Below are 16,149 nucleotides of genomic sequence, written 5' to 3' on the forward strand. Positions count from 1 at the left end.
GCAGTCACAGAAACTGACTGTGGGGAACTGAGGGGCGGTAACCAGGACAGCTACACGCAGAGCAGGAGAAGGCTGGAGGGAAAATTTTAAACTAATTCTGGCCAGGTTTTCATTTGCTTGAGCAAATGTACTGAGTAATTTAGATGTGGTGCCTTAACAAGCTTTCCAGCAGTGGAGTAGAGGTAAGTGGTACCTCCCTCTTTCTGCCAGCAGTTCTCTGAGCTGGTTAGGAAGCAGGCATGACCACAGCATACTCTTGCATCTTATTCTTGCAGATAGTAAGGTAGAAGAACTTATGCTCTAATACTCTTGCCTTTTTAGCAGGTGTCAGCAGTTTCCCTGATCAGTATGCAGATAGTGAGCAGCAAGTAGTTGCTTGAAGGGGTGCAAGAGGATAATGCTGTTGAGAGCATATGAACTTGAATGTAACAGGCAAAAGCTGGCATTTCAGACAGTTGAGTTGCTATGATTATTTTGACATATGCTTTCATGTCAGTAAAACTGCATTTACCTTCCACTTTTTTGTTTAATAGTGTAAGCTGGGGATAGTGAAGTTCATTGAAGCAGAGCAGGTGCCGGAACTTGAAGCTGTTGTACATCTGGTTGTAGCCTCCAGTGATACAAGACACAGCGTGGCCACTGCAGCAGACCTTGAACTGAAGAGCAAACAAAGGTACAGATCTGGATATTTAGAAAAGATGATGCTAGTGTTTCTGATGATGCTCAGTACAGCTAATGTGGAACAGTGTAGCTTAGTCTCACAACTGGGAAAATCAGTAGGCTCTGGAGCTGAAGCTGTAACTGCAGTCATCCTTGGTACTACATTTGAGCCATTTTCTTACTCCTTGGTTTCCACATTGTCCCATGTGGATTACTGTTGACCTGTTATGTCTGGGTAAGTGAGTCACAGCTAGTCAGTATATATAGATACTGCCTTTCTTGGAAAAGAAAACTTTCATTTGGTTTAGCTAGGAGGTAAAGAGACTAATTGTGAAGTGAACTGTAGTCTAGAAAGCTTGGCAGCCACCATTGTTTGCATTTTTGCTTGTCTGCAGTTCAGCTTTCATCATCTGTGGATAATGCTTCTGTCATTAACTGTTCATGAGACTAGGAAAATTGCTGTTGATACTGTTTGCTGAATCACTGACCATGTGAAGCATGTTGGCTTGTGCTCCAAGATGTAGACTGAGATAGACTTGTCTTTGGAAAGTGTGGATAGCTTCCCTATTACTAGAAGCTAAGAGCTACTTAGCTTGGAGTCAGTTATGTAATGTGAAACTGTCTCCATTCGAGTCTGTTCATGTGCCTCAGAAACTGCATAGGAGATGGTTCTACTGTCTGGAGAGAAATAGGACAGTCTGGTGAATTAAGATATTCTCTTCTTTTAGTGATTGTCTCATCTTTCCTTTGGTGTTGGTATTCTGTATCTGGAAAGCAAAGTATTTGGACAAAACACATGTTAATATGCAGTGTTGAGTCTTTTATGAGAAACAGAGCATACTTCACAATTCACTTGTTTAGAAATCAGCTGCTTTGCTGAAAGGAGATGGTTGTGTCTTCCTCAGATTTTGAAGTATGGATGTCTATATTTGTTTCCTTTTGCTTATTTTGTATATTCTTGTGTGTTTGAAACAGTTCTCCAATAGACAGCATCAGCTAAATCAAGATACCTGAGAAAAGTTACAAGATAGAGATTCAGATTCTTTCAGATCTGAAGAGAATATATTCTGATTTTTCTTACCACTGTGTTCTGTGTGTAAAATGCATTTATACTTAATCAGTTTCCTCACATGCATAGAATTCTACTGATAGATCCATGGTGGATGAAAAGCTGCACGTCAGCCAGCAGTGTGCACATGCAGCCTAAATAGCCAAATGTATCCTGGGCTGAATCAAAGGAGGGCTGGCTTCATCTGGGGGAGGGAAGTGGTTGTCCTCTGCTCTGCCCACGTGAGGTCCCATATGGATTACTGTGTCCATGTCTGGGGCCCCCATCTCAGGAAAGATGTGAAATGTTGAAGCAGATCTGCAGGAATGATGGACAGGGACCCTGTCAGGGAATGTAGCGAGAGGACGAAAGAGAATGGTTTTAAAGGGAAAAGAGGGGAGATTTATGTTAGGTATTAGGAAGAAATTCCTTACTCAGAGAGTGGTGAGGCCCTGGCACAAACTGCCCAGAGAAGCAGTGGATGTCATGTCCCTGGAGGTGCTGAAAGGCAGGTTGCATAGGGCTTTGAGGAACTTGGTGTGGTAAAAGTTATCCCTGCCCATGGCAAAGGAGTTGTACTCGATGTGGTCTTAAAGGTCTCCTGCAGCCAAAACCATTCTATGATTGTGTGGCTGTAGTTATCATGTGGGCAAATAGATGGGTCTGGTAGACTGTGATTAAATAATCCTAAGATTACGAACAACCTCTTCAACAAAACACCAGGGCACTGCAGCTTATGAATATGAAGGCATTTCTTAATAGATAACCATTTCATATTCAGTCAGTAGATTTCTTTCATTGGACAAGAAGTGAGAGCGTACATTTCTGATGACTTATTTAGTCACATTACTGCAATTTATAGTTGGAGCATGTAATCCCGTTTGTCCTTATTATACACTAAATGGGAGAAGTGGTTAGAAGTCAAATCAAATCTTAATTAAACTCGACTAAGAATAGACATGTGATGCGCAATGTAAGATGAATTTTTTTTTTAAGTAATCAATGTTCAGTATCCTAAGTTGGTGTTCGATGTGTTTTCTTCTTTAGTTTAATTGACTGGAACAACCCTGCTATCATCAACAAAATGTATAAGGTGTATCTTGGGGATATACCATTGAAAACCAAGGAGGTAGGATTTATGTACAGAGTTGTATACATACTTAATTTCTGAAGTTGTTGTTGCCTTATTTTATTTGTTAAACTATGCACACGTGTTTCTTAGATCTGTTGCTTCCTCTGATCTCTGCTTTCAGTGAATGTGCTGTTGATTATTTTTTCTCAAAGAAATGTCCCAATTCATCTGAGTTGCAGAAGGTAATTTAGCAAACTTGAAAGTACTGCTGTGCAACAATGCCCGTCTTATTTCAGCTCTTTTTATGACAGGGATCTGTTCTGAAGCCAGAAATGAAACGAGAGTCAGTCAGCACTCGTGTTAAATTAAAGATTGTTCCTCATCTTCTACAATCCAGACAAGCTGCAGAAACATTCCCAGCCAACATTCAGGTAACATGTATGTTCCTAAGCTGCTTTTTCAAATGAGCTTCTTGATAATAGTGCTGCTTGAAGCAGGGGAACTAGAAAATCTTTGAATATGAGACTGGACACTTTCTGATCTGTTCTGTATTTGGTCTGTCCAGGTGGTTTATGATGGACTCTTTGGTGCAAACACAAATGCAAAACTGAGAAGTCTGTCCCTGCAGTTTGTGCATCATATTTGTATTATGTAAGTAATCAGGAGTGTGCATAAAGTGTTCTAACAGTTTGCCTAGGAGCCACCATATTCATTAAATATGTAACGTAACTAAGGTCGAAGAATACTACTATAACTCACAGAAATTAGGATGGGTTTTTTTCCTTTAATCTTGGGAATAAAGGGGCACAGGGGTTGTGTGTATGCTTGCGCATGTCAAGCTGTGATTTTGCAAAGCTGAGGGGAAATAAAAGTAATATTGACAGTATATTTTTAAGGGATGCAGGAAATTTCATGTTCTTTGATATTTGTAATTTCAGTTGTCCAGAAAGTAAAATAAAGCCATTAGGCCCAGTGCTTCTAAATGGACTTACAAAGGTGATCAATGAATACAAAGAGGTAAGCTGAAAAGTTCTTTACTTACAGAACTGCGAATCTTCATATACCTACAAGCAAAAGACAAATGTCTTTATGGTGGTAGCAGATAAATCTTTTTATTTGTATGTAGTTGCCTGAGGTGGCTCTCCATGGACACTCCTTAAGAAATTTTGTTGTAAGAGAAGAAGGAAATATTTTAAAAGGTTACATATTATGGGAAAACTGTTTTATTTGTTTAACTGCTCTGGATCGGTGCTTGATCACTATTTGCTAATTCTTGGGAAATAATAGTGATGGTAATCTAAAGAGTGAAACAGAGTAGCATCCATTTCCTATTAGTCATTACTTTGGAGCAGACAGACCTCAACTCTAGGTGTGCACTCCATTTTGCCAAGCATGTATAGTGTGAAACTGTAATACCTTCCTTCCTATTTATCCAGTGAGAGTATTGCTATGGAAATCATGTTAAAAACAGAATTGCAAGTGCTGCTCTGGCCCAGACCTCTGTTGTGCAATACTCCTCCTTTTGCTGGTACCTTTGAACCATTGGCTGTGATCCTCTGGCTTGAATTGGTGTTTGAAGGTGTGAATCTCCCCTGCCATTGTGAAAGAGGTGAAAAAGGACTGATTAGGAGGGAGTAAAGGCATGTTTAAGTAGGTGGAATTGGTCATTTGCAGGATTCATTGCTCAAACAGCTTCTCTTCTATAAAGCTAGTGTTTAGGGTCAGTGGAAAGTTTCAGTGTTCCTTAGGTATTGTTTCGTACTTTTGCCAGATCTTCGTAGTTACCAGCCTCAAAGTAAAACCCCATTAACTGACACCAGAAGAAAGATGTGCGTTTTGTCACTGTTTCTAATTTTCTGTTTCTTTTGGAAAAGCATGTTCTCTTGGTTCCTATCTGATGCTTTTATTCTTTGATGTCATTACGTTCCAGGACTTTGTCCATGAAGTGCCTGCTTGAGCACTTTGGAGACAGAATAGAAAATAAATAAATGTTTAATTAAAGAACATTTCTTTCTATATCATTGCTATATATTTCTAGTTTTGCTGAGTTATGTATATATATTTTTTTATCATTTAAGGATTCAAAATTGCTGTCAATGGCTTATTCAGCAGTTGGAAAACTCTCCAGGTAACAGAAGCGCCATTTAAGTAGTGGGTCATTGAATAGCTTTTTTACAGTAATGTGTTATTTTATCAACAGCAAGCCCTGAACCTCCTGCCAGTTTTGCAATTGAGTGTACAGCACAGAGGAAAGCATTCTTGATAACTATGGAGGTGTAAAATGAAATATGCATTTGGCTGATAGCTTCACTAGAAGTGATTAATGGCAGCTCATGAATAATATATAGAATTTATAAAATGGTTCCACTTTGTGGATTGACAGAAACATAAATTTAAGGAATGTACAGCAAAGATTAGAATGCATGTGGCTGGACAAGTGGTATGTTCAGTGCTTTGCTGGTGATCTAGTTCCTTTTCCCTAGAATATTTTGATTTCCAACCGTGATGAGGGGTGTTCTGCTATGTGGTGGAAATGGATAAGATAGAGCAGACTATCTGTACTGGCTGTGTTTTGTTTGACAGTTAAAATACGGAGTGAGGGAAAGATCAATAAAAAGTGAAACAACTCAATTTAAAAAGCCCAAATACTCATGAATGAAAATATCTTGTTTCAGCCGAGTGCCTCAACTCTTTACCAAGGATATAGCACTGGTACAGCAGTTTTTTGAAGCTTTGTGCAAGGTGGGTGCTCACAGGGCTTTGTGAAATCATAAGTATTTCATGCTGGTTTTGCTTACTTCTTGTCAATGTACACTGTGAAGTAACAGAATTATGTTTTCTTCTGCAGGAAGATGCTGATACAAGGCTTGCCATTCAGGAGGCCTTGTCTATGATGGTTGGAGCATACAGTAACTTAGAAGGAGCCCAGCGTACTCTGATGGAAGCTCTTGTAGCTTCTTACCTAATAAAGGTACTTCCATTCATGTCAAAATTAAGTAGCTTAGAATAAGAGCTATGCGGTCATCTTTTTCCTGACCCTGTGTGTTGAGTTCTTTTGCAACGCACCTTGTTTTCTTGCTGAATGCAGTATTCTGCCATGAAATGTTTGTACTATGTTGCAGCAGTGGCTGGAGGAAAGTTAATGCAGTTTTGTTTGTGATCTTTTTCACAAAGAAACAGTGTCTACAACTGTGTGTACCTCTCTCATAGTCTCCTCCTAAAGAGGCTTGAGACACTAATCCAGAGGAATCTAGACTTCACTAAGTGTCTTGATTTTCCTCAGGATTCCCCACAGGTCTGGGCCTGAATTTTTAGTGAGTGGCTTCTGTATACTGCATGTTCATATGGGTACTCAGGGTTACTGTAGAGGTATAGATATTTCCAGTTGTTGCACTAATAGCTGTGTACAGGACTCTTTTCATGGTGGTTGCCTGGGTACTCCAGCAATCTAGGTCTCCAGGCAATACCATTTTTAAATCTGAAGCTAGCAGAGACAGTTGTCTTCCTGAATCAGTGTTTCTGGTTGTGTTGCTCCTGAGCACAGTTCTCTTTTCCAAGGGTAGATTATAGGTATCATTCTTCAGTTCTGAACTGCTTTGGTGAGATCATTCAGATACGCTAGAATTAGTGATAACCCTGATTTGTAATTCCCAAAATTGTGTGTGTGTTTAATTTACCATTTAATTCTCCACTTGGGTATATGTGGGAAGCTAGCTTTTCTCCATTTCCTGCCATTCCTGCCATATGAAGAGTTAGCAAGAGCAATGTCTCAAAAACTTATAAATCCTTTCGAGTTAAGTTGGTGCGAGAGGGCAGAGTGGATGATTGCTGATAAACACAGTGGTGAGTGCAGATCACTGGTGTACATTTACAGCTTGGCCATACGTTTATCTGTTCTCTTTAAGCCTGAAGTTCAAGTACGTCAAGTGGCTGTGAAATTTGCTAGCACAGTGTTCCCTCCAGATCACATCCCTTCCAGATACTTACTGCTTTTAGCAGCAGGAGACCCGTAAGTTCTTTTTCTTATTAACGTTATTTTTTTCACTTTAAATTATTTTCATCCAATCACATACATATTTAAGCTAAAAATATATATAAAAGATCCAGTATGTATTTGGATTAAGTGCATGTTTGTGTATATAGATAGATAGAAATGCCTGACAACTAATGTTCTAAAAATCAAATATTTTTTTTGAAAATTGTCCTCTAACACAGTGGTATTTTTGGTAGTCCTGTGGACAACTGTTAATGTTTCCTGTGCTTGCTATGGCTTGAATTCTTTTTCTTGTTTCTGGTGAACTGCAGCATTGAAAGCCAGGTTGGATGGGGTCCTGGGTAGCCTGATGTAGTGTGTAGCAACCAGCTCACAGCAGGGCTTCAGAGGTATCTTCAAACCCAAGCCATTATGTAATTCTATGCTAATGATCAGCTGCAGTCAAAGTCAAATGTGGCATGGTGCTTCTGGTCAGCTTTACAGTTGTCATTTTTTTTTTCCTTGTAAATTGTGGCAACCTGTTGTTGTCTTGGATTTGTAAAGAGTCTGAAACAGAGTCTGCTTTTATACAGGTTGCCATTTGCAGCTGAGGAGCAGGTGAATTGTTAAATTATAATAATCATTTCATTCACAGCTATCTGTTCTTGTCACTTAAATGTCTTTTTTCTCCAGCATACTTAATTGCTCCATTGTTTTAATTCGTGCAGCTGTTATATAACTGAGGAAAGTTTAGCAACAGAGAAAGCAACGGAACAGTTTGTTGCAGTTTAGCACTGAAGTGTCAATGCTGTTTTAGGTGTTTCAGCTACACAGGGAGCAGTAAACCTGGTTGGTGTCATCCGAGGCTTGTAGATAGGAAGTGATGAGGATTTCCATCCTGTCCCCTCACTTAGAGAGTCCAAGTAGGAAGATAAGCAAACAAGGACATGGGAACTGGAATTTGAGGTGATCATCAGTAGGATCTAAGATGTGCAGAGGTTGCCTGGTCCAGACTTTTTTGTGGCAGCTACTCATCAGTGCATTTTTTCTTCCCCTTCTCTGTAATAAGCAGTATAAAGTTCCAGTGCATATTTTCTTTCCACTTCATTTCAGAAAGGCATTTCTATTTTAAAACTGATTGCTCTTACTCAGTTCTGAGATCTCATTGTTCGTTAAAGACTGTTGTTCATTTGTACTGCGCAAATAGCATCTGTCTCTCATCTTTTCTTCTGAAAGGCGGGAGGAGGTACACGGAGAAGCGCAGCGAGTGCTGAGAACATTTCCTGGTAAAAATGAAAAAGAGAGTTCTGGGAAGCAGATGCCTTCCTTCCCTGAAATGGTTCATTATATTCAAGAGAAGGTAAAGTGCTTCTGTCCTACTAAATGACAAGACTGATGCTTAAGCATGTACAAGGGTGATGTTTTCCATCCCTATCTCCACTTCCTCTGCCTTCTGCAAGGATCGGAATTAGTTAAGGTCAAGCTGTTCATCTTCATTGCTATTAGTAAAACCAATGGCCTCATAAGCAATGCTTTGTGACCTTTCAGAACTCCAGCAGAATGATATGCCGAAAACAGCATCAATAAGTTAGCCCTAACTGTTGGCAGTGAGAAATTGCCTGGGGTGATGTTGACAATCTAGTTTGTGGTACACACTTCTGTGGATAGTACCTCTAATATGCTTCAAAAGTGTAGAAGTGTTGTGAAGATTCTCTGACAGTACCTTCTTTTTTTTAATCTATCTATGGTTCAGACTTTAAATTGTTTTTTCTAAACGTAAGAAGTATAATTCTGCATGAGATCCGTGACAACAAAACTCTCATAGATGAGGTATTTCTTTGTAAAATTTTGTGCTTTGCTAGTATTATACTTTGTTGGGATTAGAGGTATAGGAAGGTTTAGGTAAATACTTGCTTTTATCCAAACCACTGGTTATTCAAATAGATTTTTAAAAAAGGAAACCAAAAATGAGTTTTAGCACTAACAAGTGCTTGTTTCATGTCGTTTTTTTAACTTCCTTGACTTTTGTATTGTCACTAAGTGACATCAAGGATTAACCTAGTTTAATCACTGTGGAGAAAAACAAGATTCCCTCTCACCTAGGCATATTTATAACTAATAATAATTTCAAGCACTTTTCAGGTTTTCCTTCAACATCCTGAAGATATAATAAAAGTATCTTTGAGGTCCATTCCTTTGGTTAGAGTTTTGAAGTGTGAATTTTTTCACATATCATGCACTGTGTGAGTGTTAGAAATGTTTGAGGAGTTCGTATGCATTGCTTAGCACAGCAGGCCAAAATGCAAAATGCTTTTCCTGCATAAGTTACTGTCATCATCTTCTCCCTCTTCACAAATTATATTTTAAAGAGTAGGACTTTATCTGCTGAGTGTGGTTTAAAAAAAAAAAAAAAAAAAATATATATATATATATATATATATATATATATATACATATACACACTTCTCACAGTAACCTTCTGGTTGGAAGTTTGAGGTATTCTATTTCTGAATTTTAAAGCTTTTTATTTTTGTTTTTTCTTCTGTACGGGCAAAAAAGAGTACTGTTCCTCCTCTGGTCTCCCCTGCAGCTCATGAATTGAGAATTTCCACTTTTGAGTTTTGGCAGGAAGGTAAAAGCAATGGACCTGCAGTACACTTCAGGTCATCTTTTCAAGTTTCCCCTGCTGTTATTGTTCTCTGGTACATTTTCACTTGCTCAATGGAGGACAAACAGTTGCATCAGAAAAATTTCATTGACCTTTCCAACATCTTTGCTGTACATGGGTCTGAATGTTCCACTCTTAATATACTCTGTTGTGTAGGCCTCTCACCGAATGAAAACTCCAGCTAAATATATGACAGGAACTGCAGCATTGCCATTCAATCCTGCCACGTTTGGAGAGGTAATTCAGAATCTACTCCCTTGGATACATTTACTGTTATTTATTTAGAGAATAATGTCAGAAGCTAGTAGTTAGAAGTAATCTCACATTCCAGAATTAACCCCATGTAATCAATTGCTGGAGTTAACTTCTCCTTATCTTAGCCCTCTGTCCATAAATAGAGAGGTCTGAACTGAATTTTCACAGGGGGTTGGGAGGAGTGTTTCTGGGAGGGCTGTCCTACTGCTTTCTCAAGCATACCTCAAGCATAGTGTCGGACCTTCTCAGAGGAAGAAACTGGCAATCCTCTGCTTAAGCCCTGCTGTGTTCTTTGGGGCTGTTCGTTTCATAGTAGATTTCCTGGCTTCTCAACTGGAGACAAGTTCAGATGTGATGCAGTGTCTGTGTTAGTAATGCACTGAGTCGCATTTGGATGCCTGCCTGGCTGGTACTGGGTACAAGATGACCTGCCTCCAGGCAGGTTGCAACAGCTTGTAATAAACAAATAAATTAAAAAAAGGAAGTGATCTTAAGATTTCTTGCACCTTGTATATGCACCTGTATCATTGCTGGCTGTTCTGTCTTAAGTTCATTAATTATTAATTAACCGTCTTGTTTCAGTTATGTTGAATATGGTCTATTCCTTGCTCTTCTTTTGTCTCCTTAGTTTCCAAAGTGCTCTTGCATTCATTCGTAAGGATCTTTTGCTTTTCTCTACTCAGATAGTCCTGTACCTGCGGATGTGTCTTGCTCACAGTGCAGGTGTGGTGCCAACCTCACAGAGCTTGGCAGATATGCAAGACCACGCCCCAGCCATTGGACGTTACATACGAAACCTCATGTCTGGCAACCACATATCTTTCTCTTCCACCTCTTCCTCCAAAAGTGCAGAAACTAACCCTGTACAGATATATATTGGCCTACTTCAGCAGCTCTTAGCTGGTGTTGGAGGTAAGAGCACCATCTTTGTGAAATCATTCATTAGAAACCAGTGCCCATTGCTTTGAATTGCAGAGTTGCAACACAGACTATGTAAACTTCGGTGTGAACTTGCTCCCTTCTATGCTTCTGAGTAGGTAGGAGGTAGTAGGATAGTAAAGTCTCAGCAGCACTTGACAGAGTGTTATAAAGCTGTCTACAGCAATTTCTTTGCCTGTGAATATTGTCTTCCTCATCCCAAAAACTATATATCTGTGACAATTGTAATCTTCAAGCATTTGAAAGCCTTCAGAAGAAGTTTCTACCACAATGTTTGCTACTATTTATCTAATATCTCTAAGAAATACGATACCCTGACGTTAATGTATTGTTTGTTATCCCTAGTGAATTGCAAGCAGGTACTTTAAAATACCTGGTACATTTTATAGTTTTTTATTGAGGATTGTTTTATTCTTGTAAATAACCTGATTCTTTAATTCCTTTTCAGGTTTGCCAGTCATGTATTGTCTTCTGGAAGTTGTTTCAGTGTATCCAGAGAAGCTAGCCGCCAGATTTGTAGACAAAATGGATTGGATAAGGGTGTGTTGAAACCTGCCAGTTTTGTTTATTTTTTTCTGTAACTTGTTTGGGGGAGGGCAGAGGGAGTGAGGAGGGAGCATGTTAGAGACATTTGGCATTAGCAAAATTGAGCATTTTCCCATGGTGAAATGGAGCTTTATTTGTCAAATATACACGTAATTCCAAATCTGTTATTTTTACCTGGACTGAACACCACCTCATTCAGCGTTATATAAGCAGGGTAGGAAAAAGTATTTTTTTGATTCTTTGATGTTATTGCTTTTGTTCATTTACTTATGTGTTCTGTGTAACATATATCAGTGATCCTTCTGGGACAGTCAGTCAGTATTTCCTTGATCAGAAATGTGCTGAACACCAAAAGAAAACCAAGAACATAAGTCTGCAAGTTTTTGAAGGAACTGTATATAAATGAGAATGTTCCAGTTAGAAGATGTAAAAGTCTTACCAGAAAATGAGATTAGTAGGTCTGTGATTCTTTTAGAGCCTGTCCTATGGAATGTTGTTTTTATGTTGTTTGCTTGTTTATTAGCTCTGTACAAAGAGTTGATAAAGTGAAGCCTACTGGAGATATTAAGCCAAAGAGAACTCACCTTTGTTTGAATTCTTTTCTCTTCATCCTGTTTAAGCATCCAGGATTTGCTAAGCTATTACAGATTGCCACTTCTTGCGTTTGGGGAATCTGTCAACAGAAAAGCTTAAAATGTGTTCTAATTACTTGTCCTACTGAAACCTGCGCTGCGTTGAATGCAATTTACTTCACCTCATTTAAGTCCAAATATCACCCTCAAAGAACAGGATTAAAAACATTATCCTCTTCATTACTGTTTCTCATTTGCAGGAAAATCTTTTTCTTTGGTCTCATGTCCATTTGCAAGCTTCTAGGGATAGTAAGTGATATGACCAAGTTTCCAGTTGTAAATTATCCTTTGTAATTTCACTGTGCCAAGTGGAGAGAACAGTTCCAGGAGCTTGTTAGAAGTCAGCAACATGATCTGATACATGTTTTCAGCTGAAATTGGAGTTATATTTCAAGAGCTTGACAGATCTCATATCTTGTTTGTTGGGTTTGTTTTTTTTCACTTGGTTCACATCTATATTACTACTGATGAACTAAATTATTGAAAGCTTAAAGTATGAATTTTTCATGTGAGTGTGTTGCATTATACACGTAATCTGACCTCTGCTATTAGTTTTATCTTATCAAATGGTCTGAGGCTTCAAAAATTCGACCTTTTAACAATTTTAAATGTCAGATGATCTCTAATACAAAATGGATAAATTTACACTGTGATTTCCTCAGCTGTGCATTTTTTTTTGTGTCGACATTGTGTTTCAGTGGTTTGACCTCTACAGATGTTTCCATTTGATTAATAAAAGGGAGACTGAAGCCTGTGTTGGGGGGGGGAGAGAGGGAAGTGTCTTTGCATTTCTGCAGGTTTGGTGGGTTTTCTTGTTTATTTCTTTGTAAGTTTCATGTGTATGTGAAATATGGAAGCTTTTCTCTGAAAACAAAATTCAGCAAAGCATTCAGTCAGCTATTTATCTGAGAATCAGTGAGTAGCCCTTCTGGGGCTGCTGGTAATATCCCTGCTAAAGGTTAATGTGCAATCAATGCTTTGTATTGAGCGCTTTGTTTCTTACTAAATGATAATACTCTGAATTTAAAGAATTAAATACTGCTTATGCCACTGCATGGCTGTTGTAGCCATGCAGTTAGGAGTTCTGCATGAACACTAGTTGATACCATGTTTTGTTTCTTACTAAAAAATTCTTGCAGGGCCTGATGAACACAAACAAAGAAGAAATGCGTGAGCTCGCTGCCCTGTTCTATTCTGTAGTGCTGTCTACAATGTCTGGGAATGAGCTTAGGACCTCTGTGGAGCAGCTGATCAAGATGACAAAAGACAATCATGTAACTACCTTCCTTTGTCTGCTTCCTGCTGGGCTTTTCAGTGTCATATAACTGATGGGAAGTCTCAACCTCTTACAGTGTGTTCAGGATGTATTAGCTTTAATCTGAGTGTAAAATTAACTAGCTGGCTTCTAGCTGGGTGTTGGAAGGGATTTTTGCTGTAGGTGAGTGGAACAGATTTCTAAATAAATTAATCCCTGAAGCTGTTCAGTTTAATAAGAGGGTTTCTTGAGACACTTCTCATAAAGTAGAGCCAGTTCAGTCACATGCTTATGAGTTTTACTCCCTTAGATATACCTTGTCTCACTGAATGGTAATAGAGCAAACTACTTATCACCAACACTTCCCTAATTCCGTATTTCTGGGCAATTTAAGGCACCCACAGAAGGAGGAAGATCTTGTCTCCTTACTCATTCCCCTCCCCTAGCTAAGCCACTGGCCCTACAGCATCTCATTGCCTTGGGGCTTGGTTGAAGCCCAGCTTCTTCTCACCCCATAAGAGACTGCTCGGCAGACCTCCTCCTCCCCTAGCACTGTCTCCCATCTGCATGGTGTTTTTTTTTCACTGTTTGTCCATCTCCCTCCCCTTGTCCATATCTTTCTCCATTTTTTTGCCACTTACAGAATGGGGAAGGAGCTGAGAAAATTTCTTATCTGGAGAGATGAATAAGGGGCATATTTCTTTGCCAGTGTCTTGAATTCTGAAAGTGAAGGAAAGTATCAGTGTGTCTAAGTTGCATTTTCCCAAAACTTTTTAATCTCATTTTGTCTGCAGAAATTTTACGTTTTACATTTCAGGAAACAGACCAATGCTGACAAGAAATTTTGGTTATTTTGTGTATTAATTGACAGACCTGGTTTGAGTCTTTGAAAGCTGGCCGTGATGCAAGGCAACATCATTGCACAATTGTACAGAGCGTGCAGCTTCTGCAGTAGCAAAGCCAACTCCTTTCTGTCCCGGTGGTCTGCTTACCAGCAGGCTGTGAAGCCATGGCTGATTTTCTGTAGACCCATGGCTTACAACTAAGAGGGCTGTAATCTTAGAACAAGAAAATGTTAGCACACATTTTTGCTGGTTTTTGATGGACGTACAAAAACAGTTCATTCTGTGCTGGTAAGAGTGGCAGAGATCTTTCAGTGGTTCAGTAAGAACTGCAGTGTAGGTGGCTCGCTGAAGTACAAAGGACCCATGTAGATAAGTCTGTACTTAAAAATCATGGTTTGATTTTTTTCTGGCCTAGCCTCCAAGGGAAGACTTTAGGAATGTGAGTTCTGATGCTAACTTCTAAGTCTGTCCTCCTGAGTCTCTAATAGTTCTGTTAATTTATCCTAAAAGACTCTATCAGAGAGCACTAGCAATATCAAACTCTTGTTGTATTGTATGTAAGATCTCAGCTTTCTTCCCAGCTGGCTCATCTATGTGTGTTTTTAAATCAGTGCTTTGTGGAAAGTGTTACTTACATTGAAAATGAGATTTTTCTGCACTGTTGGTTCTGTCTGTAGAGCCCGGAGGTCCAACATGGATCCTTGTTGGCTTTGGGATTTACAATAGGAAGGTACTTGGCCAATGGGAAGATCAGAGCAATGGAGCTACATGACATACAACAGCCAAACACTTCAGTCATGCCGGAACAAGAGCAGCTCATAAAGTCAACAACAGAGACAATAGGTAACTTCCACCCGACACTTTGCTGCATGTAACCGTTGTCTGTAAACTGCTGCAGGCTGAAGACTTCTCTGAGATGTTAGATGCTGTTCATCCTGAGTTCACTTTGTATGATACAGTTTACAGCCTATGAAACTACCATGTGATTAGGTGTATGGATATAACCCTTTTCAGCATGAGTTAGATGGCCTCTTAGCTCACTGACCAACATAGCCCAGTGAGCAGTGGTGCTATTGCCAAGACTCCTCCCACTGTCTCCTCACCTTTTGATTTTGTTGGAGCATAATGCTTCCTGTCTGTTGTAAAGGAAATAAGCACCTTGTTACTTATTTACTCTCAGTTAGATAATAAAACGCGATCCAAGTCATCCTGTTTATTTTCTCCTGTAGGTTCTTTTCTGGACAGCACCTCTCCCTTTCTTGTGGTGGCTGCTTGCACTGCTCTGGGGGAGATTGGCAGAAATGGCCCCTTGCCAATCCCCAGTGAAGGCACGGGCTTTACAAAGCTGAAACTTGTTGAAAGCTTACTGGCCCGAATCCCTTCCAGCAAGGAAACAAATAAGGCAAGATTTTGTTACATTGTTATGGTTCTTGTTCATTTCTGGAATGTATTACCTGTCCAACTCAGCCAGTTTTTTAAAGAATTCACTACTGAACCTGTTTGGACTAGGACTAATTGTTGGCTTTAGTGAGTCAGATTTGGAATAAGCGTTTTCAGAGTATCTGGTGTTGTCCAGCAGTTGTTTGTATGTGCTTTCTACATACCAAGCAGGAGCTTATGGGATGAAAATTATAAAAAGGGATAATTTTAATTCAGGGAAAACAGGAATGTCTTCTGGAGAATAATTGTCAAACATAACAATGACATTTATTTTGCTCTGTGTCATACGGAAAACCGTGTTTTGGAAGAGAGAAACAGCAATTAGCTAATAAGTGTACTGCATATTAACTTCAAATACCTTAAGTGAAACTTCAGCAAGAAGGTGAGGAGAAGTTTGAAAGTATATCTTCTGGACTTACAGGAAGAGGATATTATTGTTGGTTTTCTTTGTATTTTAGATGAAGGAACGAGCAATACAAACGTTGGGTTACTTACCTGTGGGAGATGGAGATTTCCCCCACCAAAAGCTACTGTTGCAAGGTTTGATGGATTCTGTGGAGGTGAGAAATTAGTGCATATTGTTTTCATCAGTATTTCCATTTGAATATTTTTTGTGTGTTCTGGAGACAGTTTTATGAAGAAGCTGTCATCTGTAGTGCTTCTAACTTTGTTAAAGCTGGAATGGAGTAGAGAGCTGAGATAGGTTTGGGGCGTGTAAAATTCTAAAATGTTTTATGCCGCGGTTTAAAAGCTTGCCTGCTAAGATCTGTGCCCCAGTCTTTGAGATGAAGTATGTGTCCTTGGTTCAAGGGGACT

General features: G+C 39.3%; 1 protein-coding gene across 1 annotated transcript in view; it reads left to right on the plus strand.

The window, feature by feature from the left end:
* Positions 1-16,149, plus strand: part of ECPAS (Ecm29 proteasome adaptor and scaffold) — a gene marked incomplete at both ends in the record, with an annotated part of 56,282 nt that overhangs the window by 18,261 nt on the left and 21,872 nt on the right. Inside the window, 17 exons of the mRNA XM_079548421.1 lie at positions 534-673; positions 2,756-2,837; positions 3,092-3,211; positions 3,346-3,431; positions 3,719-3,797; positions 4,859-4,908; positions 5,456-5,522; positions 5,629-5,751; positions 6,686-6,789; positions 7,990-8,113; positions 9,578-9,658; positions 10,360-10,588; positions 11,064-11,155; positions 12,933-13,067; positions 14,571-14,736; positions 15,123-15,295; positions 15,792-15,893. Of these exons, the coding sequence (XP_079404547.1) occupies positions 534-673; positions 2,756-2,837; positions 3,092-3,211; positions 3,346-3,431; positions 3,719-3,797; positions 4,859-4,908; positions 5,456-5,522; positions 5,629-5,751; positions 6,686-6,789; positions 7,990-8,113; positions 9,578-9,658; positions 10,360-10,588; positions 11,064-11,155; positions 12,933-13,067; positions 14,571-14,736; positions 15,123-15,295; positions 15,792-15,893 (1,953 nt within the window). The remainder of the gene's footprint in view (positions 1-533; positions 674-2,755; positions 2,838-3,091; positions 3,212-3,345; positions 3,432-3,718; positions 3,798-4,858; positions 4,909-5,455; positions 5,523-5,628; positions 5,752-6,685; positions 6,790-7,989; positions 8,114-9,577; positions 9,659-10,359; positions 10,589-11,063; positions 11,156-12,932; positions 13,068-14,570; positions 14,737-15,122; positions 15,296-15,791; positions 15,894-16,149) is intronic.

Source organism: Tetrao urogallus (assembly GCF_951394365.1).
Source record: "Tetrao urogallus genome assembly, chromosome: Z".
Lineage (NCBI taxonomy): Eukaryota > Metazoa > Chordata > Aves > Galliformes > Phasianidae > Tetrao > Tetrao urogallus.